A 23749-nucleotide genomic window follows, 5' to 3' on the forward strand; every position below is an offset into this window, starting at 1 on the left:
TTCGGTTTGGCTTTAGGGACCCTCTACTCACTACCACGTAAGTGTAATGTTGTTTGGAACAGTAGAGGAGGTATAAAAATAGCGTTTTGTAGCGGCGAAAGGACATGCCCGGTTCACTTCCAGGCTAACGAGTTTTAGCTAAAAACGGTCAAATCGAACTCTCTCAAAACACATCCGAATGACTCGATTTGATGTCAACTCAACGTACAGTATGTACTCCCAATCATCCGTAAATTGATCTAAAGTGCATTTTACTCCGGATAATTCCTTTAAGACCTACGTTGCAAAGTTTGAATGAAGTTTCTAGGTTAAACGGTTGAAGCTGAATAGAAAAAATGAAATTGGTAAGCAGAATAATAAGAGGAAGAAGATGAAGAAGCCTAGGAAGAACAGTACAGTGCATTTTCATGCACTGTAATTATGATCATTTTCTGAGAGTTTAAATTCCTTGAATTTCCCCTTGGGGATCAATAAAGTATCTATCGATCTAGTATTCTATTTAGCTGAGGTCAAATTGACCCCAAGGATAATGAATGTCGGTAAGATTTGAGGGTCACATAAGGGTTAAAAAGATGGAGGGTAAGTTGGGGGCAACAAGTGACAGCAGGCCACTGTCTTACCCCCCCCCCCCCCCCCCCTCTGCTCCCTCCCTCCTCCCTGCACACTGTGTGAAATAATCTCTTAAGATTTGTTTTCTCGTTGTTGAAACGAGAAAAGACTTGACATGTACCGGTATGACTAAGCCATGTTGTTTGGCCACTTGGGCAGTGATATTGAGCAGTCTGTTATCTAGAGATCTTTAATCCTCCTTCTCGTCACAAACGTCCAGAACACCAAGAGTCGGTCATGTCATGATCCCAGCAACGCTGCTCAAAGCGCTGCCTCGTGTCATCACTTCAACACACCCTTAACAAGCCAGCTCTTAGCGTCTGCAGCTAACAGTGATCGGCCCAAACCCTTAACAAGCCAGCTCTTAGCGTCTGCAGCTAACAGTGATCGGCCCAAACCCTTAACAAGCCAGCTATTAGCGTCTGCAGGGGAGCGTACCTATGTTCCCCAGGTCCTATGTTCCCCGGGTCCTATGTTCCCCACTTTGTATGGGACCGGGGAACATAGGACCCTTTTTTTCTTACATTTTAGAAAGGGTCCTATGTTCCCCGCTTTTCCTAAAAAGGGTCCTATGTTCCCCGGTATGTATGGAAACCGGGGAACATAGGACCCTTTTGGGGAAAAACGGGGAACATAGGACCCGGGGAACATAGGGATGACCCCCTTCTGGCAGCTAACAGTGATCGGCCCAAACTCTGGTGATACAGTACTGTAGGTATCTTCTGCAGAAACACGGGTAAACTTGGGGGGCAATAGCAAGGTGGGGGCCACTAGACTCCCCCTACCCAAAACAAAACATACAGCATCAGTGCAGGTGCTCGTCACAGGTATAGAGAGGTCAGAGGTCGTGTAAAACAGCTAGCGGCTCCCCGTGAGCACAGGCCAATCCAGCAGCATGGCACGGTGGCACCACAACAGAGACGTGTTAGATTTTATTACATGTGCTTAAGCTGCTTAACCTCCTAAATCCTGTGACCACAGCGTCAAGGAAGCCCGCCGCTCCCGCCGCCGCCATGCCTTAATCCGCGGCTAAGGAGAAGGTTAGCGGCGCGCGCCCTCGCATCACTTCCTGGCTGCGTGTGTAGCCGTCGGACGGGGCATGGAGGAGCTGCTGATTCCCGCGGAGGGCGAGGAGACCGCCTCAGAGCCCAGCGCCTTCACGCCCGCCGGCCCCGCCAAGCCTCCCCCCGGCCCCTTCGGCCGCCTCCTCAAGAGCATGCTGCCCCCCTCCGTCAGGCGCTACCTGCGGGACTACCTGAAGCGCAACGGCCTGCTGACGCTGTCGGTGATGGCCGTGATCACGGGCTGCGTGCTCGGCTTCATGCTGCGGGGACAGGCCGTCTCCTCACAGGTGTGTGTGTAGCAGTGTGTGTGTCTCCTGTGTGTGTAGCGGTGTGTGTGTAGCAGTGTGTGTGTAGTGGGTTAAGAGACGCTCTCATTTCTGCCTTTGTGTGTAGCAGTGTGTGTGTAGTGGGTTAGGAGAGGCTCTCATTTCTGCCTTCACCAACACAGGGGCAGTGATGCGTCAGCAGTCACAAACACGACTGACTGTTTGCTGTTGCTGCTGATTTCATCATGTTCTGGCTACTTGGTGCTGATTTCATCATGTTCTGGCTACTTGGTGCTGATTTCATCATGTTCTGGCTACTTGGTGCTGATTTCATCATGTTCTGGCTACTTGGTGCTGATTTCATCATGTTCTGGCTACTTGGTGCCTGATGTTTGGACACTCTGCTGATGTGTCGTCCGCGCGCATTTGACTTATTTCTACATTCACCTGCAGTTCAGATCCAAATCCATTAAAGGGAATCCTGAACAGATGGGCTGCTCCTCTTAGTTGTGGGAGCTGGTTGATTGACATGTGTGAGCAGAGAGACAGGAAAGGCAGTGCACCTATAGATATACATTCATATATATATATGTCTATGAGTGCACCTATAGGCTCATAATGAATTCAGATCTCAGGAACAAACCAATTGCACGTCACCATGACAGCGTTTACAGAGATAACAGTGAACTAATAGTGGTCAGATATGCAGAGAACCTCTCCTCTGTAGCATCCTGGATGGACAAAGCTGCTTGGTGTGCCAATTAAAAAGGTGCTCCTCTTAGATAATCATGATAATAAGAATAATTGTTGCCTATTGCCTTTGAGAAGAAATGAAAAATATAGCAAACAAGAATGCTTTTGATTTTGAATGATTGAATGCTTCTATCTCTATTCTATTTCTAGAATATATCTATGCATGGAAAGTGTTTAAAGTGTAGAATTCTGAGTATATGGTCGGTCGTCCAGGTCAGTTTAATGTATACAATTCTGAGTATGTGGTCGTCCAGGTCAGCTTAATGTATACAATTCTGAGTATGTGGTCGGTCGTCCAGGTCAGTTTAATGTATACGATTCTGAGTATGTGGTCGTCCAGGTCAGTTTAATGTATACAATTCTGAGTATGTGGTCGTCCAGGTCAGTTTAATGTATAAATTCTGAGTATGTGGTCGTCCAGGAAGCAGAGGGTCAATCCGTGCTCAGGCGCTCTAATCTCAGCGCAGCGAGCAGGAAGACACGCGTGTCCTGTCCGTGTGAGCGTGAGAGCGGCAGGCGTCATGCCTGACCCACACCTGCCAAGAGAAATGAGCACACCATGCGTGAGCGGCGAGCGCCCTTCCTGCTGCATTAACCCCGCCACTCCTGGCCCACTACCCTCAATCCACCAGCTCACCACACGTCCCACGACAGGTCACTCAGATCTCCTCCAGTCCAGCAGGGTTCAGATCTGAGTGGAGAGAGTGGAGCACATTTCTCATGTCATGTGTTTCATTCCAAGGAAACGTAGAAAACAACAAATTGTATACCTTGAATGTACGATTCTATGCGTTTCGATAGAAGATTTGCAGAAAAATTATTACAAAGTAACTTTCAAACACATGACTTTTGTTTTGCAGTTAAAGTCCGTATCTGTGGTTATTTATGTGTTTTATGCGCTATGATGAGTATATTTGGTTATTTTCATTAGGCTATTGATTGAATTGACCTTGTTGTTTATTATTGCTACTCTCCTTAATGTAGTAGCCTACTACCAACTTATAAATCAGGCTGTGGCCGCATGAGTGGGCATCAGTGCCTGGGTGTCAATCAAGCAGTAAATCAATTATTGTATAGTTATACGGCTTTTACTGATCAGTTGCAACACAATGTGTTAAATAATAATAACCCGATAGGGAGTACAAATTGGTATATGGAGAATGGGACAAAACATGGAGGGAAAGATGTCATGGCAAGAACAACAACAGCACGTTACATCTCTGTTGTGCTGTTCTACAACAACAACAACAACAACAACAACAACAACACGTTACATCTCTATTGTGCTGTTCTACAACAACAACAACAACACGTTACATCTCTATTGTGCTTTTCTACAACAACAACAACAACAACAACACGTTACATCTCTGTTGTGCTGTTCTACAACAACAACAACAACAACAACAACAACACGTTACATCTCTGTTGTGCTGTTCTACAACAACAACAACAACAACAACAACAACACGTTACATCTCTGTTGTGCTGTTCTACAACAACAACAACAACAACAACAACAACATGTTACATCTCTATTGTGTTTTTCTACAACAACAACAACAACAACAACATGTTACATCTCTATTGTGTTTTTCTACAACAACAACAACATGTTACATCTCTATTGTGCTTTCCTAGAACAACAACAAACATGTTACATTTCTATTGTGCTTTTCTACAACAACACATTACATCTCTATTGTGCTTTCCTAGAACAACAACAACACGTTACATCTCTATTGTGCTTTTCTACAACAACATAAACATGTTACATCTCTATTGTGCTTTTCTACAACAACAACATGTAACATCTCTATTGTGCTTTCCTAGAACAACAACAACATAAACACGTTACATTTCTATTGTGCTTTTCTACAACAACACGTTACATCTCTATTGTGCTTTTCTACCCTGCTGAAAAAAACAGCCTGACCAGCTAAAGGTGGTTTGCTGGTTGACCAGCTTGTTAACCAGCTTATTTGACCACCCTTTGATGGTTAACCAGCTAGACCAGCAAAACTCTCGCGAAAACACACCTTCAGCTGGTTTACCCAGCTTATGATGGTAATTCAGCTGGTTTTGATTGTCATACCACCTTAAGCTGATCATTTTAGTTGGTGTTGCTGGTCTACATTGCTGGTTTTTACTGGCCACGCCAGCTTATGTTGGTTATTCTAGAAAACCAGCTTGACCATCTTTGTCAAGCTTGACAGGCTGGTCACCAGCATGACCATCTTAAACCAGTTGTATCCCAAATGACAGGCTGGTCACACCAGCACGACCAGCTTCCTCAGATGGTCACGCCAGCATGTCTAGCTGGTGGCCTAACCAGCTACACCAGCAATAATAACTGTGTTTTGGGCAAAGACCAGCAAAGACCAGCTAAAACCAGCTACCAGCCTAAGCTGGTTTCTTGCTGTTTTTTTCAGCAGGGACGTTACCATCTCTATTGTGTTTATCTACAACAACAACAACACCAACAACAACAACACGTTACATCTCTATTGTGTTTATCTACAACACCAACAACAACAACACGTTACATCTCTATTGTGTGTTTCTGGATCCTTAAAGCAGGCAAACCAGCGGGAGACAGAACTCACAGCAGGAAGGATTAGGACCAAATTAGTAAACATGTAAATAGACAAGCACGTGTAAAAAAAAGAATAATTGAGAGACTGTGATTGGGACTTTCTGGTAAAACTGTGAGGTGATGCATGTCTTTAGGCTTCAATAGATGGTTGTTGTGACTGAGTTTCTGGTTTCGTCCATTCAGGCTAAGATCTACTTCTCGTTTCCTGGAGAGCTTCTGATGCGGATGCTAAAGATGCTGATCCTCCCCCTGATCACGTCAAGGTAACCATGACGCCATGCTGCTCCAATCAGCCTCTGGCCCAATCCCTGTTGTGACAACATCCTGTGTCTCCGTTTCTGACATAAACTACTTCAGACACCAGACTCAAAATCAGATCATGTACTGACAAATTGATGATTTAATTTAAGTTTCAGTGCTCGTTTAGGAGACAATACTCTGGTACTCCAAGTCTTTACATCTGCGTAGACCATCTGCATAGATCATTATTCGGGGGTGGGTGGTTTTCTCCTCTTCAGACACGTATCCTGGAGCAAACAGCTTTTGTGATTAAATAATGTTTGTTTTCATCTTATATGGACAAACAGCTTTTGTGATACATTTTTTTTTTCATTATGGACACACAACTTTTGTGATAAAAAATTAATGGTTTCATCTTATATGGCAGTACATTCAGATCAGATCCTCCAATCAAATCTACTTCATTATGTTCTTGAATTATTTAATGTTCTGACCCAGTCTGTGTCTGTTTGTAGTATAACGTTCCATTTCATTTCTATCTCTAAGTCTGTGTGTTGTTTAAAGTTCCATTTCTGACCCAAACTCTGTCCTTGTGTAGTGTAAAGTTCTGTTTCTGACCCAAACTCTGTGCGTGTGTAGTTTAATGTCTGGGCTGTCGTCCAGTATAAAGTTCTGTTTCTGACCCAAACTCTGTGCGTGTGTAGTTTAATGTCTGGGCTGTCGTCCAGTATAAAGTTCTGTTTCTGACCCAAACTCTGTGCGTGTGTAGTTTAATGTCTGGGCTGTCGTCCAGTATAAAGTTCTGTTTCTGACCCAAACTCTGTGCGTGTGTAGTTTGATGTCTGGGCTGTCGTCCAGTATAAAGTTCTGTTTCTGTGTGTGTGTAGTTTAAAGGAGTCCTAGAATTCAAAACCACATTCACCTTGTTACTGTTGAATTTAGGCTGCGAGCAGTGTCCAAAGGACAACACCAAAGACTTTACCGCGTCCCCCGCCTGCTTTCGTATGCAAATTGGGAAATAGAAACAGCCGTGTTGAAATGCTCCAATCTGAACAGAGCTCAGATAACACGTAATAGGCGCCCATCCCCCTTTAGATACACCCCTCGGCCCCTCTCATTTGCATACCTTCGATTAATAATTCTTGTTAAACTGCTCTTACGATGCTAGTATCTAGATATGTGGTCTATGGCAGAGACGTTGTAATGCTAGCGTTATTACAGCTAACTTTGGAGAGTTACTATACTAAGAAATGTACTGATAAAACTTACCAATCTAACACATTCATTCTGTTGGGGAATCTGCTGCACTTCATCTTCGTCAGAACCTTCTTCTGACTCGGTTTATACATGTACGGCTGTATTCCTTATTTAAATCCATTGTTGATAGCTTTGTCAAAGATTTTGGCTTTATTTACCAGCAGTAAACGTAGTTTCACTTTGCTCTGGCTTCAGACCGGTGGATTGAGCCAATCAACTTTCAGGACATATCGGCCAATAGACCAATCAGCGCGCATCTCATTTGAATATTCATGAACTTGCTGAGTGGGCGGGAAAAACAAACTGTTTCATTGCAAGGCTTATTTATGACCTTGTATTAGGCGATCTAGCAGTGCTCCTGGGGCGTTTTCAGCCCCACAAATTTACATATGACATTATTTAGGCTCAAAGATCAATTTGTAATGGTCAAAAAATGCGTTCTATGACTCCTTTAATGTTTGGGCTGTCGTCCATGTGTGTGTAGTTTAATGTCTGGGCTGTCGTCCAGTATAAAGTTCTCTGTGCGTGTGTAGTTTGATGTCTGGGCTGTCGTCCAGTATAAAGTTCTGCTTCTGTGTGTGTGTAGTTTAATGTCTGGGCTGTCGTCCATGCGTGTGTAGTTTGATGTCTGGGCTGTCGTCCATGTGTGTGTAGTTTGATGTCTGGGCTGTCGTCCAGTATAAAGTGTTGTTTCTGACCCAAACTAGTTTGATGTCTGGGCTGTCGTCCAGTATAAAGTGTTGTTTCTGACCCAAACTAGTTTGATGTCTGGGTGGTCGTCCATGCGTGTGTAGTTTAATGTCTGGGCTGTCGTCCAGTATAAAGTTCTCTGTGTGTGTGTAGTTTGATGTCTGGGCTGTCGTCCAGTATAAAGTTCTCTGTGTGTGTGTAGTTTGATGTCTGGGCTGTCGTCCAGTATAAAGTGTTGTTTCTGACCCAAACTAGTTTGATGTCTGGGCTGTCGTCCAGTATAACGTGTTGTTTCTGACCCAAACTAGTTTGATGTCTGGGCTGTCGTCCAGTATAAAGTGTTGTTTCTGACCCAAACTAGTTTGATGTCTGGGCTGTCGTCCAGTATAAAGTGTTGTTTCTGACCCAAACTAGTTTGATGTCTGGGCTGTCGTCCAGTATAAAGTGTTGTTTCTGACCCAAACTAGTTTGATGTCTGGGCTGTCGTCCATGGAGTCGAAGGCGTGCTGCCGCATGGGCGTGCTCACGGTGACGTACTACTTATGGACGACCTTCATCGCCGTGGTGGTGGGCATCATCCTCGTCATCATCATCAAGCCTGGCTCCGGCACGGAGATGGAGAGTCATCGCCTGGGCGGCGGACCCGTCATGACATCAGCCGACGCTCTGCTGGACCTCGTCAGGTAGGGTTACCACGACTACAGCCATGAGTTACACAGAGCTGGACCTTGTCAGGTAGGGTTACCACGACTACCTTGAGTTACATAGCTACATAGAGCTGGACCTCGTCAGGTAGGGTTACCACGACTACCATGAGTTACACATGCAGCTGGACCTCATCAGGTAGGGTTACCATGGCTACCATGAGTTCCACAGCCACATGAAGCTTTGCTGCAGCGCAGCTGGTCAGGACGGGCTACTCAGACCCTCCCCTCAGTTAACGCTGACCAGGACGGGCTACTCAGACCCTCCCCTCAGTTAACGCTGACCAGGACGGCTACTCAGACCCTCCCCTCAGTTAACACTGACCAGCACAGTTAACACTGACCAGGACAGGCTACTCAGACCCTCCCCTCAGTTAACGCTGACCAGGACGGGCTACTCAGACCCTCCCCTCAGTTAACACTGACCAGGACGGCTACTCAGACCCTCCCCTCAGTTAACACTGACCAGCACAGTTAACACTGACCAGGACAGGCTACTCAGACCCTCCCCTCAGTTAACACTGACCAGCACAGTTAACACTGACCAGGACGGGCTAGTCAGACCCTCCCCTCAGTCAGTTGAGGTTAAAGTTGACTGACCCTTTTATCCAATGAGACACAAACTCACAACGGCAGTAATTTAACCAGCCGATACTGTACCTGCCAAATGACTAGGTATGAGGTGAGATACTGTACCTGCCAAATGACTAGGTATGAGGTGAGATACCTGCCAAATGACTAGGTATGAGGTGAGATACCTGCCAAATGACTAGGTATGAGGTGAGATACCTATGAGGTGAGATTCCTGCCAAATGACTAGGTATGAGGTGAGATACTGTACCTGCCAAATGACTAGGTATGAGGTGAGATACTGTACCTGCCAAATGACTAGGTATGAGGTGAGATACCTGCCAAATGAGGTGAGATACTGTACCTGCCAAATGACTAGGTATGAGGTGAGATACCTGTCAAATTACTAGGTATGAGGTGAGATACTGTACCTGCCAAATGACTAGGTATGAGGTGAGATACTGTACCTGCCAAATGACTAGGTATGAGGTGAGATATACCTGCCAAATTACTAGGTATGAGGTGAGATACCTGCCAAATGAATAGGTATAAGCAAAGATCCTTCATAACTTTATGAAGCTTTTTCAACCGTCTCAGTTGTAGATGGGAAGATGGCAAAAGTGCAGAATGGTGGGGGCGACAGCATGATTTTTGGATGCAGTCATTTCTCTATTCATGGTAGCTTGAGCTTCTAGTGCACTGTGCAGTCTGTACAACGTATATTGAAGTTCTTTGACTCCAACAAGGGAATGAAGGTTCAAAGGTCATGAAGGCTTACCTTCCTTCCTCTGAGCGTCTTTGACATTTCTCTGAAGGATGTCTGAGTTGAAGGATAGAACACTCTATGCTGAGTCAGGATGTGTGTGTGTGAGTGAGTGAATGAGAGTGTGTGTGTGTGTGTGTGTGTGTGTGTCTGTGATTCTCTGTGTTGCTGGGGCTTCCACGAAACCTAATGTTAACTTCTAGGTCAGTAGGAGAGCTTGATCCTGGTGGATAATCTGTGAGGCCGTCTTAGCACAACACTACACTACAGCACTAGCGCTACACTACAGCACCAGCGCTACAACTAGGCCACTCTATCTGCTGATGTTTGAGAGATGAGACGCCTGCAGGTGGATCTGCTCCTGGGCTTCATCCCACAGAGTCTGTGTTGTGATCCTCAATATCTGGAGCTCTCCTAAACCCCAAACAGTGTTGTGATCCTCAATATCTGGAGCTCTCCTAAACCCCAAACAGTGTTGTGATCCTCAATATCTGGAGCTCTCCTAAACCCCAAACAGAGTCTGTGTTGTGATCCTCAATATCTGGAGCTCTCCTAAACCCCAAACAGTGTTGTGATCCTCAATATCTGGAGCTCTCCTAAACCCCAAACAGAGTCTGTGTTGTGATCCTCAATATCTGGAGCTCTCCTAAACCCCAAACAGTGTTGTGATCCTCAATATCTGGAGCTCTCCTAAACCCCAAACAGAGTCTGTGTTGTGATCCTCAATATCTGGAGCTCTCCTAAACCCCAAACAGAGTCTGTGTTGTGATCCTCAATATCTGGAGCTCTCCTAAACCCCAGTGTTGTGATCCTCAATATCTGGAGCTCTCCTAAACCCCAAACAGAGTCTGTGTTGTGATCCTATGGCTATGGCTATGGCTATGGTTATTTAGCAGACGCCTTTGTCCAAAGCGACATACAAATAAATAACAATACAAATTAAATTAACAGTGAACAATTACAAACTAGGGAGAATAGTAATATTATCAGTAAAACAATAATTTTAAGCACTAACCTAATGAGAAATAAAACAGTGAAATGAGAATAGCAATCAAATAAGTCACTCAGTTAATTATATATAATAATAATAACTAAAGCATGGTATGGCTAAATTTAAGGACAATAGCAAAATAAATGTCAAATTCCATCAATAGACAAATTATAACAAAACAATACTATTATACAAACCATAACACATCACAAACTCAAAGGACTAAGTGCATATTAAATAAATATGCCTTAAGACCCCTCTTAAAAGATCCAAAGCTGTTGCTGGAACGGAGAGCACTGGGCAACTCATTCCACCAACACGGAACCACTGAAGAATAGGATCTACAATTTGACCTAGCATGTATGGTTGGTCGACATAACAGACGCTCCTCAGAAGATCGCAATGGGCGGTTGGGAATGTACATCGTGATTAAAGAACTGAAGTAGCTGGGAGCAGATCCAGTCAGTGTCCTATAGGCCAGAGTGAGAGATTTAAATTTAATTCTGGCTACTATAGGGAGCCAGTGGAGAGTAACTAGGAGAGGGGTTACATGTGTCCTCTTTGGCTGATTGAAGACCAGTCGTGCTGCAGCATTCTGAATCAACTGTAGTGGTCTTAATACACAAGCAGGTAGGCCAGCTAACAGAGAATTACAGTAGTCCAGCTTGGAGATAACCATTGCCTGTACAAGAAGCTGAGTGGAATCTTGTGTCAGATAAGGTCTGATCTTCCTAATGTTGTACAGGGTATACCGACATGACTTTGCAATTGAGGCAACATGCTCAGAGAAAGTAAGTTGGTCATCAATTATGACACCCAAGTTACGTGCCGATCTGGTTGGAGTCAGTGAGGATGAATCAAGCTGGATATTGATCTGTTGGGGAATAGCTGTTTTTGCTGGAAACACCAAGAGCTCAGTTTTGGAAAGATTAAGCTGAAGGTGCTGATCCTTCATCCAGATTGAAATATCTCAATATCTGGAGCTCTCCTAAACCCCAAACAGAGTCTGTGTTGTGATCCTCAATATCTGGAGCTCTCCTAAACCCCAAACAGAGTCTGTGTTGTGATCCTCAATATCTGGAGCTCTCCTAAACCCCAAACAGTGTTGTGATCCTCAATATCTGGAGCTCTCCTAAACCCCAAACAGAGTCTGTGTTGTGATCCTCAATATCTGGAGCTCTCCTAAACCCCAAACAGTGTTGTGATCCTCAATATCTGGAGCTCTCCTAAACCCCAAACAGAGTCTGTGTTGTGATCCTCAATATCTGGAGCTCTCCTAAACCCCAAACAGAGTCTGTGTTGTGATCCTCAATATCTGGAGCTCTCCTAAACCCCAAACAGAGTTGTGATCCTCAATATCTGGAGCTCTCCTAAACCCCAAACAGAGTCTGTGTTGTGATCCTCAATATCTGGAGCTCTCCTAAACCCCAAACAGTGTTGTGATCCTCAATATCTGGAGCTCTCCTAAACCCCAAACAGAGTCTGTGTTGTGATCCTCAATATCTGGAGCTCTCCTAAACCCCAAACAGAGTCAGTGTTGTGATCCTCAATATCTGGAGCTCTCCTAAACCCCAAACAGAGTCAGTGTTGTGATCCTTAATATCTGGAGCTCTCCTAAACCCCAAACAGAGTCAGTGTTGTGATCCTTAATATCTGGAGCTCTCCTAAACCCCAAACAGTGTTGTGATCCTCAATATCTGGAGCTCTCCTAAACCCCAAACAGAGTCTGTGTTGTGATCCTCAATATCTGGAGCTCTCCTAAACCCCAAACAGAGTCAGTGTTGTGATCCTCAATATCTGGAGCTCTCCTAAACCCCAAACAGAGTCTGGGCTTCGCCTCAGGCTGCTCTCAGGCCACTCACGCCTGCAGCCAATCCCCACGGGCAGGCACTCATCTTCAAGTAAAACCACAAAGCCCAAAACAAAGGCATCTGTCTGTGCATCCCTTCAGTCCAAGACAATAGGCCGAGTCTGTTGTTGTTGTTGTTGTTGTTTCATCCCTAAAGCCTGGCATCTGAGCCCAGGAGTCCTGCCCTGCTGCGTCATGCCCGAGTGAGGAGAGTGGGCGCCCGCGGGCCAATCCTATTACAGCGCCTGATTAGGGTATATAGAAGAGTGGGCGTCCGCGGGCCAATCCTATTACAGCGCCTGATTAGGGTATATAGAAGAGTGGGCGTCCGCCGGCCAATCCTATTACAGCGCAGCCTGATTAGGTATTTTTAGTACTCCGCACACACGGCTGATTGGTGAGCTAACGAAGTCAGCGGCACGGTCCAGCCCGGTGCTGATCTGTGCCGGGATCCCACGCCCGGCGGAATGGTACCGCTCTCATGCCATGTGCCCACGCCAGCTGCTCTCACCCGCCCGTGGCACACGCCGGCCACTCAGCGTGCCCGTAACTGGAGCAACGTCCCTGTGACCTGGTAACCGGGGGCTACGGTCCTGTGACCTGGTAACCGGGGGCTACGGTCCTGTGACCTGGTAACCGGGGGCTACGGTCCTGTGACGTGGTAACCGGGGGCTAAGGTCCTGTGACCTGGTAACCGGGGGCTACGGTCCTGTGACCTGGTAACCGGGGGCTACGGTCCTGTGACCAGGTGTAGGAGGGAATTGCCCCCTCCTACAGCAACAGCATTGCCCCTCCCACAGCAACAGCAACAGCATTGCCCCTCCCACAGCAACAGCAACAGCATTGCCCCTCCTACAGCAACAGCAACAGCATTGCCCCTCCTACAGCAACAGCAACAGCATTGCCCCTCCTACAGCAACAGCATTGCCCCTCCTACAGCAACAGCATTGCCCCTCCTACAGCAACAGCATTGCCCCTCCCACAGCAACAGCAACAGCATTGCCCCTCCTACAGCAACAGCATTGCCCCTCCTACTGCAACAGCATTGCCCCTCCTACAGCAACAGCATTGCCCCTCCTACAGCAACAGTATTGCCCCTCCTACAGCATTGCCCCTCCTACAGCAACAGTATTGCCCCTCCTACAGCAACAGCATTGCCCCTCCTACAGCAACAGTATTGCCCCTCCTACAGCATTGCCCCTCCTACAGCAACAGTATTGCCCCTCCTACAGCAACAGCATTGCCCCTCCTACAGCAACAGTATTGCCCCTCCTACAGCACTGCCCCTCCTACAGCGACAGCAACAGCATTGCCCCTCCCACAGCAACAGCATTGCCCCTCCTACAGCAACAGTATTGCCCCTCCTACAGCATTGCCCCTCCTACAGCAACAGTATTGCCCCTCCTACAGCAACAGCAACAGCATTGCCCCTCCCACAGCAACAGCATTGCCCCTCCCACAGCAACAGCTTTGCCCCTCCTACAGCAACAGCTTTGCCCCTCCTACAGCAACAGCATTGCCCCTCCCACAGCAACAGCAACAGCATTGCCCCTCCCACAGCAACAGCATTGCCCCTCCCACAGCAACAGCAACAGCATTGCCCCTCCCACAGCAACAGCATTGCCCCTCCTACAGCAACAGCATTGCCCCTCCTATAGCGACAGCAACAGAATTGCCCCTCCTACAGCAACAGCATTGCCCCTCCTATAGCGACAGCAACAGAATTGCCCCTCCTACAGCAACAGAATTGCCCCCTCCTACAGCAACAGCATTGCCCCTCCCACAGCAACAGCGACAGCATTGCCCCTCCTACAGCAACAGCATTGCCCCTCCCACAGCAACAGCAACAGCATTGCCCCTCCTACAGCAACAGAATTGCCCCTCCTACAGCAACAGCATTGCCCCTCCTACAGCAACAGTGTTGCCCCTCCTACAGCAACAGCATTGCCCCTCCTACAGCAACAGCATTGCCCCTCCTACAGCAACAGCAACAGCATTGCCCCTCCTACAGCAACAGCATTGCCCCTCCTACAGCAACAGCAACAGCATTGCCCCTCCTACAGCAACAGTGTTGCCCCTCCTACAGCAACAGCAACAGCATTGCCCCTCCCACAGCAACAGCAACAGCATTGCCCCTCCTACAGCAACAGCAACAGCATTGCCCCTCCTACAGCAACAGCATTGCCCCTCCTACAGCAACAGCATTGCCCCTCCCACAGCAACAGCAACAGCATTGCCCCTCCTATAGCAACAGCATTGCCCCTCCTACAGCAACAGCATTGCCCCTCCTACAGCAACAGCAACAGCATTGCCCCTCCTACAGCAACAGCAACAGCATTGCCCCTCCTACAGCAACAGCATTGCCCCTCCCACAGCAACAGCATTGCCCCTCCTACAGCAACAGTATTGCCCCTCCTACAGCAACAGCAGCAACAGCATTGCCCCCTCCCACAGCAACAGCATTGCCCCTCCTCTAAGCATGGGAAGGCCCTTTGCTGAGTGTAACAATTTCTGTTTTTGATCAATATGAATTCTTAATCGCTCTGTAATATAATATATATCGATCTAATATGAATATGTTCGTATCACAATGTACAATACAACAAGCTCTGTCTCCAGCACAATAGCAAATCAGGGCATTCATATAATTCATAATATATAAACATGCCTTCAGCCATTTGAGTATGCATAAAATGATGATGCTGCAATATTTGAATAAGTGTTTGCATATACTGTGCATGTATGTATATGTATAACTAGAAAAGGTTCAATTGCCTGATTATTTGCTTCTTAGTTAGGAGCCTAATTGGTGAATGAGCTGTGCCGAATTCATTTAAGATGGAACTGAAATGTGTTTCTCCCCTTTTCAGGAACATGATTCCCTCCAACCTTATAGAGGCCACATTTCAACAGGTAAGAAATGCAAAATGGCCTCCCAACTTAGGGTGACCAGATGTCCCCGGTTTCAGGGGACAGTCCCCGTTTTTTGTTGCCTGTCCCCGGGAAAATACAGAAAAACGACCTATGTCCCCGATTTTTGAAGACAAAATGTATGTATTTCAATCAGATTGATAGTCAAACTGAACACATTTTTGGGATTATATCCCCGGTTTTGGTGTTGGACATCTGGTCACCTTATCCCAACATCCAAGGCAGTTCCTCTCTGTGCCCCCTCTTTCATAAAGGCCTTTCATCAGTAGGCCTTAGGTACACTGTAGGCACTATAACTTAGTTACATGACTAACCAATCCCAATACTGTCTCTGACCTCTCCTGTCCGTTTACAAAACAACTGGGCACATATTCTTCTCACACTCCACACGTCCTCCTCCTACGTGTGGAAACCTGTGTTGTACAGTCTATGGTGGAACCCTATGTTGTACAGTCTATGGTGGAAACCTTATTTTGTACAGTCTATGGTGGAAACCTTATTTTGTACAGTCTATGGTGGAAACCTTATTTTGTACAGTCTATGGTGGAAGCCCGGTTTCATGTGCCTTGTAGCGCATTACAGTAAGCACGGCTATTAGAGCAGCTCAGCCCTGACGCCGCACCTCTAATCTCTCCAGTATAAGACCGATCTGGTTCCGGTGCCCAAGGCGACGCCTGCGAGGACCGCGGCGCCCAACTTGGTGTACATCGTGCCGGACGAGAGCAACCCCAAGGGCCAGAGTGTGCTGCTGGAGCTCACCCCGCCGCCCGACGTCCTGTACAAGCCCAAACCCGGCAGCAGCCAGCAGATGAACGTGCTGGGCATCGTCATCTTCTCCGCCACCATGGGTGAGCTGACCCCCCCTGCCCCCCCGCCCCCCCTTGCAACCCCCCCCTCGACCCCCCATGCCCACTCCTGCCCCCCCCCCCCCCCCCGACCCCCCCTGCCCACTCCTGCCCCCCCCCCCCTGCTGGGCATCGTCATCTTCTCCGCCACCATGGGTGAGCTGACCCCCCTGCGTGACTAGATGATGTGTAGGAGGTCTGCTGTCTGCTGCTGAGTGACTAGATGACGTGTAGGAGGTCTGCTGTCTGCTGCTGAGTGACTAGATGATGTGTAGGAGGTCTGCTGTCTGCTGCTGAGTGACCAGATGATGTGTAGGAGGTCTGCTGTCTGCTGCTGAGTGACTAGATGATGTGTAGGAGGTCTGCTGCTGAATGACTAGATGATGTGTAGGAGGTCTGCTGTCTGCTGCTGAGTGACTAGATGATGTGTAGGAGGTCTGCTGTCTGCTGCTGAGTGACTAGATGATGTGTAGGAGGTCTGCTGCTGAGTGACTAGATGACGTGTAGGAGGTCTGCTGTCTGCTGCTGAGTGACTAGATGATGTGTAGGAGGTCTGCTGTCTGCTGCTGAGTGACTAGATGACGTATAGGAGGTCTGCTGCTGAGTGACTATATGACGTGTAGGAGGTCTGCTGTCTGCTGCTGAGTGACTAGATGATGTGTAGGAGGTCTGCTGTCTGCTGCTGAGATGACGTGTAGGAGGTCTGCTGTCTGCTGCTGAGTGACTAGATGACGTGTAGGAGGTCTGCTGCTGAGTGACTAGATGACGTGTAGGGGGTCTGCTGTCTGCTGCTGAGTGACTAGATGCTGAGTGACTAGATGATGTGTAGGAGGTCTGCTGTCTGCTGCTGAGTGACTAGATGCTGAGTGACTAGATGGCGTGTAGGAGGTCTGCTGCTGAGTGACTAGATGACGTGTAGGGGGTCTGCTGTCTGCTGCTGAGTGACTAGATGCTGAGTGACTAGATGATGTGTAGGAGGTCTGCTGTCTGCTGCTGAGTGACTAGATGCTGAGTGACTAGATGATGTGTAGGAGGTCTGCTGTTTGCTGCTGAGTGACTAGATGACGTGTAGGAGGTCTGCTGTCTGCTGCTGAGTGACTAGATGCTGAGTGACTAGATGATGTGTAGGAGGTCTGCTGTTTGCTGCTGAGTGACTAGATGACGTGTAGGAGGTCTGCTGCTGAGTGACTAGATGACGTGTAGGAGGTCTGCTGTCTGCTGCTGAGTGACTATATGACGTGTAGGAGGTCTGCTGTCTGCTGCTGAGTGACTATATGACGTGTAGGAGGTCTGCTGCTGAGTGACTAGATGACGTGTAGGAGGTCTGCTGTCTGCTGCTGAGTGACTAGATGACGTATAGGAGGTCTGCTGCTGAGTGACTATATGACGTGTAGGAGGTCTGCTGTCTGCTGCTGAGTGACTAGATGATGTGTAGGAGGTCTGCTGTCTGCTGCTGAGTGACTAGATGACGTGTAGGAGGTCTGCTGTTTGCTGCTGAGTGACTAGATGGCGTGTAGGAGGTCTGCTGTCTGCTGCTGAGTGACTAGATGCTGAGTGACTAGATGACGTGTAGGAGGTCTGCTGCTGATCACTTTTCTCGTCCTCTCAGGTCTGCTGCTGGGCAAGATGGGGGAGAGAGGGCTGCCGCTCGTAAACGTGTGCCAGTGCATCAACGAATGCGTCATGAAGATCATTAATGCAGCTGTGTGGTAAGAGACTTTTTTAAAGAATCCTTACTGTTTTAAGGAAGCCTTACTACATAGGACTGTTCCAAATTGAAATCTTTGCACAGTTCTGTATGCCAGAGAGTTAGTGTGCCCTACAGTAAACAACAGAATGGCACTCACACCTCCTCCATGATTAAGGGATTCACCTGAACATTCTCTTTGGGACATTCTATCGTTCTGTGGATACACCCTGTGTGTTGGGTGAAGTTGCATGTTATGCATGGAGTCGTCCCGGAGTCACTCTAGAGTCGCCCCAGAGTCGTGTAGAGTCACTCTAGAGTCCTTCCAGAGTCGTGCAGAGTCGTGCAGAGTCGCCCCAGAGTCGTACAGAGTCGCCCCAGAGTCGTGCAGAGTCGTCCCAGAGTCGTGTAGAGTCCTCCCAGAGTCGTGCAGAGTCGCCCCAGAGTTGTGCCTGCATTTCTTTCGGGTGAAACTACCTGCTCATTCTGGTGTCCCTGCTGAACTAATTGGCTGGCAGGTCATTTAGACAGTGAGAATGTAAACAGTGATTTTCCATATCAAGCCTCTGTACTGTAGGGTGAGTCATTGAGGACTCATTGGAGCCTGTGGCGCTACATGCTGGCCTGCGAACCAATCCCTACGTAGGGGGCGGAGCCTGTGGCGCTACATGCTGGCCTGCGACCCAATCCCTACGTAGGGGGCGGAGCCTGTGCCGCTACATGCTGGCCTGCGACCCAATCCCTACGTAGGGGGCGGAGCCTGTGCCGCTACATGCTGGCCTGCGACCCAATCCCTACGTAGGGGGCGGAGCCTGTGGCGCTACATGCTGGCCTGCGACCCAATCCCTACACAGGGGGTGGAGCCTGTGGCCCTACTTGCTGGCCTGCGACCCAATCCCTACACAGGGGGCGGGGCCTCCCACCCAAACCCTATGCAGGGGGCGGAGCCTGTGGCTGATTTGGGCGCCGCTTGCTTGCACCGCACCACATGGAGCTCAGAGATTAGCCCCGACCTACGACCTGCGACCTCGCCTGCACCTGTCGCCTTGGTGATCAGCTCTGAGCCCCGGGCAGGCCGGCAGGAGGGTGGTGGTTCATGGTGTAGAGTGCCCACTCTACACACAGCATGGCAGTGCCAACCAGCCTGGCACACACATCGAGCTTCCTGAACCAGCCTGGCACACACATCAAGCTTCCTGAAGCAGAATGAAGTCTTCTTGGACGCCTATACAGGCATTTGGGCACACAGTGAGAAGGGCACTCGGGCCAACGGGTCCAAGACTCGTAATACGGCCCAGTAGCTTCCTATCTAATCATGCTGTCATCATGCTCAAACACTCATCATATGGCCTGGTGCTGTTCTGATCATGCTCACACACTCATAATATGGCCTGGTGATGCGCTTCACCCTGATATGATGTGGGGACTGATGAAACATGATGCCATAGCTCCAGGAGGGAGGATTAGAGGAGGCTGCAGCTATAGTGTGAGGTACATTGAGTCTTCTAGGAGCCTAGAACTATAGAGCAGCACAGACCCCAGGAGGAGGACAGGAGGGCTGCTGTGCTAGCCTGACCAGCCACATCAAGATGGAGGGTCTGGGCTAGCCTGACCAGCCACATCAAGATGGAGGGTCTGGGAACTCACCATGGGCAGGGCTCAATCGGAGGGGTGGGATAAACAGTTGCCTTTCAAATTCCCTCTCCACGCAATAGGATAGCGCTAAACGAACCATCTTCTTGTTTTCAAGTAGCAGGATGCTTAACGGTCGCATCTTCTGGTCGCATGTCCGTCATCATTATGTTAAGCCTGTCCACCGACTCTATACACGATGTGATTGGTTCGGTGGTTTCTGCCTGTTTGTTTGTTTAAACCATGGAGGTATTATAAGAACTGCAGAAAGTGATCAAGTCCCGCCCCCATTCATTTCAATGGGAATACTAGGCTAGTGAAAATTGCCAAAATTGAACGATTTTTTCAGGCTTCAACATGGCGTTTCAAGGGGCTTGTTTCCGGTGCCGTTTCACTTAGCCAATTAAGTGGCAGGTTACTGATTGACGTAAGGTACAGAGGAAGAGCCCGTGCCCACACTAAGCTCGTGCATGAGCTGAGAGTGGAACAGCCACCAATCAGCATGAGCTGAGAGTGGAACAGCCACCAATCAGCATGAGCTGAGAGTGGAACAGCCACCAATCAGCATGAGCTGAGAGTGGAACAGCCACCAATCAGCATGAGCTGAGAGTGGAACAGCCACCAATCAGCATGAGGAGAAACGGCACCAGACATGATGTATATCTGGAAAATGGCGACGAGGAAGTGCCTTGCTAATCGGCGAAGCTAATCAGTCAAATGTTAAATGTATGAACAAAACTCCTCTCCTGCAGTGTGAGGTGTAAACGTATGAACAGAACAGACTCCTCTTCTCTCCCCGCAGGTACTTCCCGTTTGGCATCATCTTCCTGGTGGCCGGTAAGATCCTGGACATGAGTGACCCGTCGTCACTGGGCAAGAAGCTGGGCTGGTACGGCATCACGGTGCTGGCCGGCCTCTTCGTGCACGGGCTCATCCTGCTCCCCTTCTTCTACTTCATCCTGACGCGCAAGAACCCCTTCACCTACATCCGCGGCCTGCTGCAGGCCATGGTCATCGCCCTGGCAACCTCCTCCAGGTCAGACCCCCGCATCCTCACGCCGTCTCCCTGGTGACAGATAGACAGGACCCACATGCATGCCTGTGTCCACTAGAACGCCAGTTAAAATAGGCCACATGTGTCTGCAGGGACGGCCTTCTTTACACAGTTCATGCTTATTCTGGGTCGTATTTCAGACGTCTATCTGACCAAACGAGTGAATGACCGAGGTGTGTCCCCGTCCCTCTCCTGTGTCCAGTATGTCCAGTTAAAATAGGCCACATGTGTCTGCAGGGACGCTCTTCTGTACACAGTTCATGCTTATTGAATGACCGCCGTGTGTCCCTCTCCCGTGTCCCTCTCCTGTGTCCGTGTCCCTCTCCTCTCCCGTGTGTGTGTCCCTCTCCCGTGTGTGTGTCCCTCTCCTCTCCCGTGTGTGTGTCCCTCTCCCGTGTGTGTGTCCCTGTCCCGTGTCCAGCTCGGCGACGCTGCCCATCACCATGAAGTGCCTGCTGGAGAACTGTGGGGTGGACCGGCAGATCGCCCGCTTCGTGCTGCCCGTGGGCGCCACCATCAACATGGACGGCACCGCCCTGTACGAGGCCGTCGCCGCCATCTTCATCGCGCAGGTCAACGACTACGAGCTGGACTTCGGTCAGCTGGTCACCATCAGGTGAGTGGTCATTTGGACGCCGATTTGTTCATTTCATTCTTCATGCTAAAACATGGATACGGTTTACAAATGGATCATTTCTGTGTTGCTGCACAGTTTGCATGACTTGGTAGCAGTATGATGCAATGCTTCTGTTGTTGTTATGTGATAATCATATGCCCCCATCTCACCTGTGGTTGTTGTTATGTGATAATCATATGCCCCCATCTAACCTGTGGTACTGGTCATCTCACCTGTGACCTGTGGTCATCTCCAGCATCACCGCAACAGCAGCTAGCATAGGAGCCGCCGGAATTCCCCAGGCTGGCCTCGTCACCATGGTGATAGTGCTGACATCCGTTGGCCTTCCTCCCGATGACATCACCCTTATCGTGGCCATTGACTGGATTCTGTAAGTTTAGCGTCATAACATTTTATGTCATGAAATCTTTTAATTTAAGTAAGTGAATGTATGATGTATTTAAGTAAGTGAACGTGTGATGTATTCAAGTGCGTAAGTGAATGTATGATGTATTTAAGTAAGTGAACGTGTGATGTATTTAAGTGCGTAAGTGAATGTATGGTGTATTTAAGTGAGTGAATGTATGATGTATTTAAGTGAGTAAGTGAATGTATGATGTATTTAAGTGAGTGAGTGAACGTCTGATGTATTTAAGTAAGTGAATGTATGATGTATTTAAGTGAGTGAGTGAACGTCTGATGTATTTAAGTAAGTGAACGTATGATGTATTTAAGTAAGTTAACGTATGATGTATTTAAGTGAGTAAGTGAACGTATGATGTATTTAAGTGTGTGAGTGAACGTATGATGTATTTAAGTGAGTGAACGTATGATGTATTTAAGTTAGTGAACGTATGATGTATTTAAATGAGTGAGTGAACGTCTGATGTATTTAAGTAAGTGAACGTATGATGTATTTAAGTAAGTGAACATATGATGTATTTAAGTGAGTGAGTGAACGTATGATGTATTTAAGTGAGTGGATGTATGATGTATTTAAGTAAGTGAACGTATGATGTATTTAAGTGTGTGAGTGAACGTATGATGTATTTAAGTGAGTGAACGTATGATGTATTTAAGTGAGTGAACGTATGATGTATTTAAGTGCATGAGTGAACGTATGATGTATTTAAGTGAGTGAACGTATGATGTATTTAAGTGAGTGAACGTATGATGTATTTAAGTGAGTGAACGTATGATGTATTTAAGTGCATGAGTGAACGTATGATGTATTTAAGTGAGTGAACGTATGATGTATTTAAGTGAGTGAACGTATGATGTATTTAAGTGAGTGAACGTATGATGTATTTAAGTGCATGAGTGAACGTATGATGTATTTAAGTGCGTAAGCGAACGTATGATGTATTTAAGTGAGTAAGTGAACTAATAAAGTGCGTCTCCTCTCCAGCGATCGCTTTCGGACGATGATTAACGTGCTGGGCGACGCCCTGGCTGCAGGAATCATCGGACACTTGTGTCGAAAAGACTTCCCACGAGATGCAGAGGTGAGGCTGCTGTTGCAGTGTAGAGCGAAAAGACACCAAAGACTGAATCAGTGCGCACTAGCAGTCTACTGAGGGAAGTGTGTGGTTTGATCAGTGCGCACTAGCAGTCTACTGAGGGAAGTGTGCGGTTTACTAGCAGTCTACTGAGGGAAGTGTGCGGTTTGATCAGTGCGCACTAGCAGTCTACTGAGGGAAGTGTGCGGTTTACTAGCAGTCTACTGAGGGAAGTGTGCGGTTTGATCAGTGCGCACTAGCAGTCTACTGAGGGAAGTGTGCGGTTTACTAGCAGTCTACTGAGGGAAGTGTGCGGTTTGATCAGTGCGCACTAGCAGTCTACTGAGGGAAGTGTGCGGTTTGATCAGTGCGCACTAGCAGTCTACTGAGGGAAGTGTGCGGTTTGATCAGTGCACACTAGCAGTCTACTGAGGGAAGTGTGCGGTTTGATCAGTGCACACTAGCAGTCTACTGAGGGTAGTGTGTGGTTTGAGACACAGCCTTCATCTACAGTTTGAGCAAAGTCCTTGACTAAGAAAGTCAAATAGCCTCCATGACTGTACTGTTGTGCTGTTGGAAGGAAGAGGGGATTCTAGGCACTATTCTAGTTTGTTTGGAGAGGCAACCATTTACTTTTGAAGCCGGTCATTGACTTTTAAGTGACCTTCAAAAGGCCATTTCATCAGTATGTGTGTTTCCTGTGCATCAGTAAAGCCCAGCTCCTTGGTGCTGGTAGCAGTGTTGTGTTGTGTTGTGTTGTGTTGTGGTGTGGTGTGGTGTGGTGTGGTGTGGTGTGGTGTGGTGTGGTGTGGTGTGGTGTGGTGTGGTGTTGTGTTGTGTTGTGTTGTGTTGTGTTGTTGTGTTGTTGTGTTGTGTTGTTGTGCTGCAGGAGGGTGCAGCTGGCCCATACTCACATGCCCTCTCCTGTGCCCGTCTGTTTCAGAATGCCAACGGAGAACCTCCGAACTCCCAGAAGCTGCAGGACCTGAACGTGCCGGGCACTGAGGTGCCGCTGCTGGCCAGCAAGGACAGCGTGTACGAGGTGTTCGGGGACACCGTCACGGAGAGGCCAACCGTCTACTACAACATCTGCCAAGTCTGACCACCGGCCTGCACTCTGACCAGCACAGCGG

The 23749-nt window shown here is 48.0% G+C and overlaps 1 protein-coding gene across 1 annotated transcript; it reads left to right on the plus strand.

The window, feature by feature from the left end:
• Positions 1-1825: 1825 nt before the first annotated feature.
• Positions 1826-23749, plus strand: slc1a8a (solute carrier family 1 member 8a). Its single transcript, XM_062556125.1, has 11 exons — positions 1826-1966; positions 5478-5551; positions 7943-8158; positions 15223-15265; positions 15921-16131; positions 17738-17837; positions 20250-20483; positions 20923-21117; positions 21374-21508; positions 22526-22622; positions 23560-23749. Exons 1-11 carry the CDS (start codon positions 1826-1828, stop codon positions 23716-23718), a joined length of 1605 nt encoding a protein of 534 aa, XP_062412109.1. The 3' UTR covers positions 23719-23749.

The sequence above is a fragment of the Sardina pilchardus genome, chromosome 15, assembly GCF_963854185.1.
Source record: "Sardina pilchardus chromosome 15, fSarPil1.1, whole genome shotgun sequence".
In the NCBI taxonomy this organism is placed as follows: Eukaryota; Metazoa; Chordata; class Actinopteri; order Clupeiformes; family Clupeidae; genus Sardina; species Sardina pilchardus.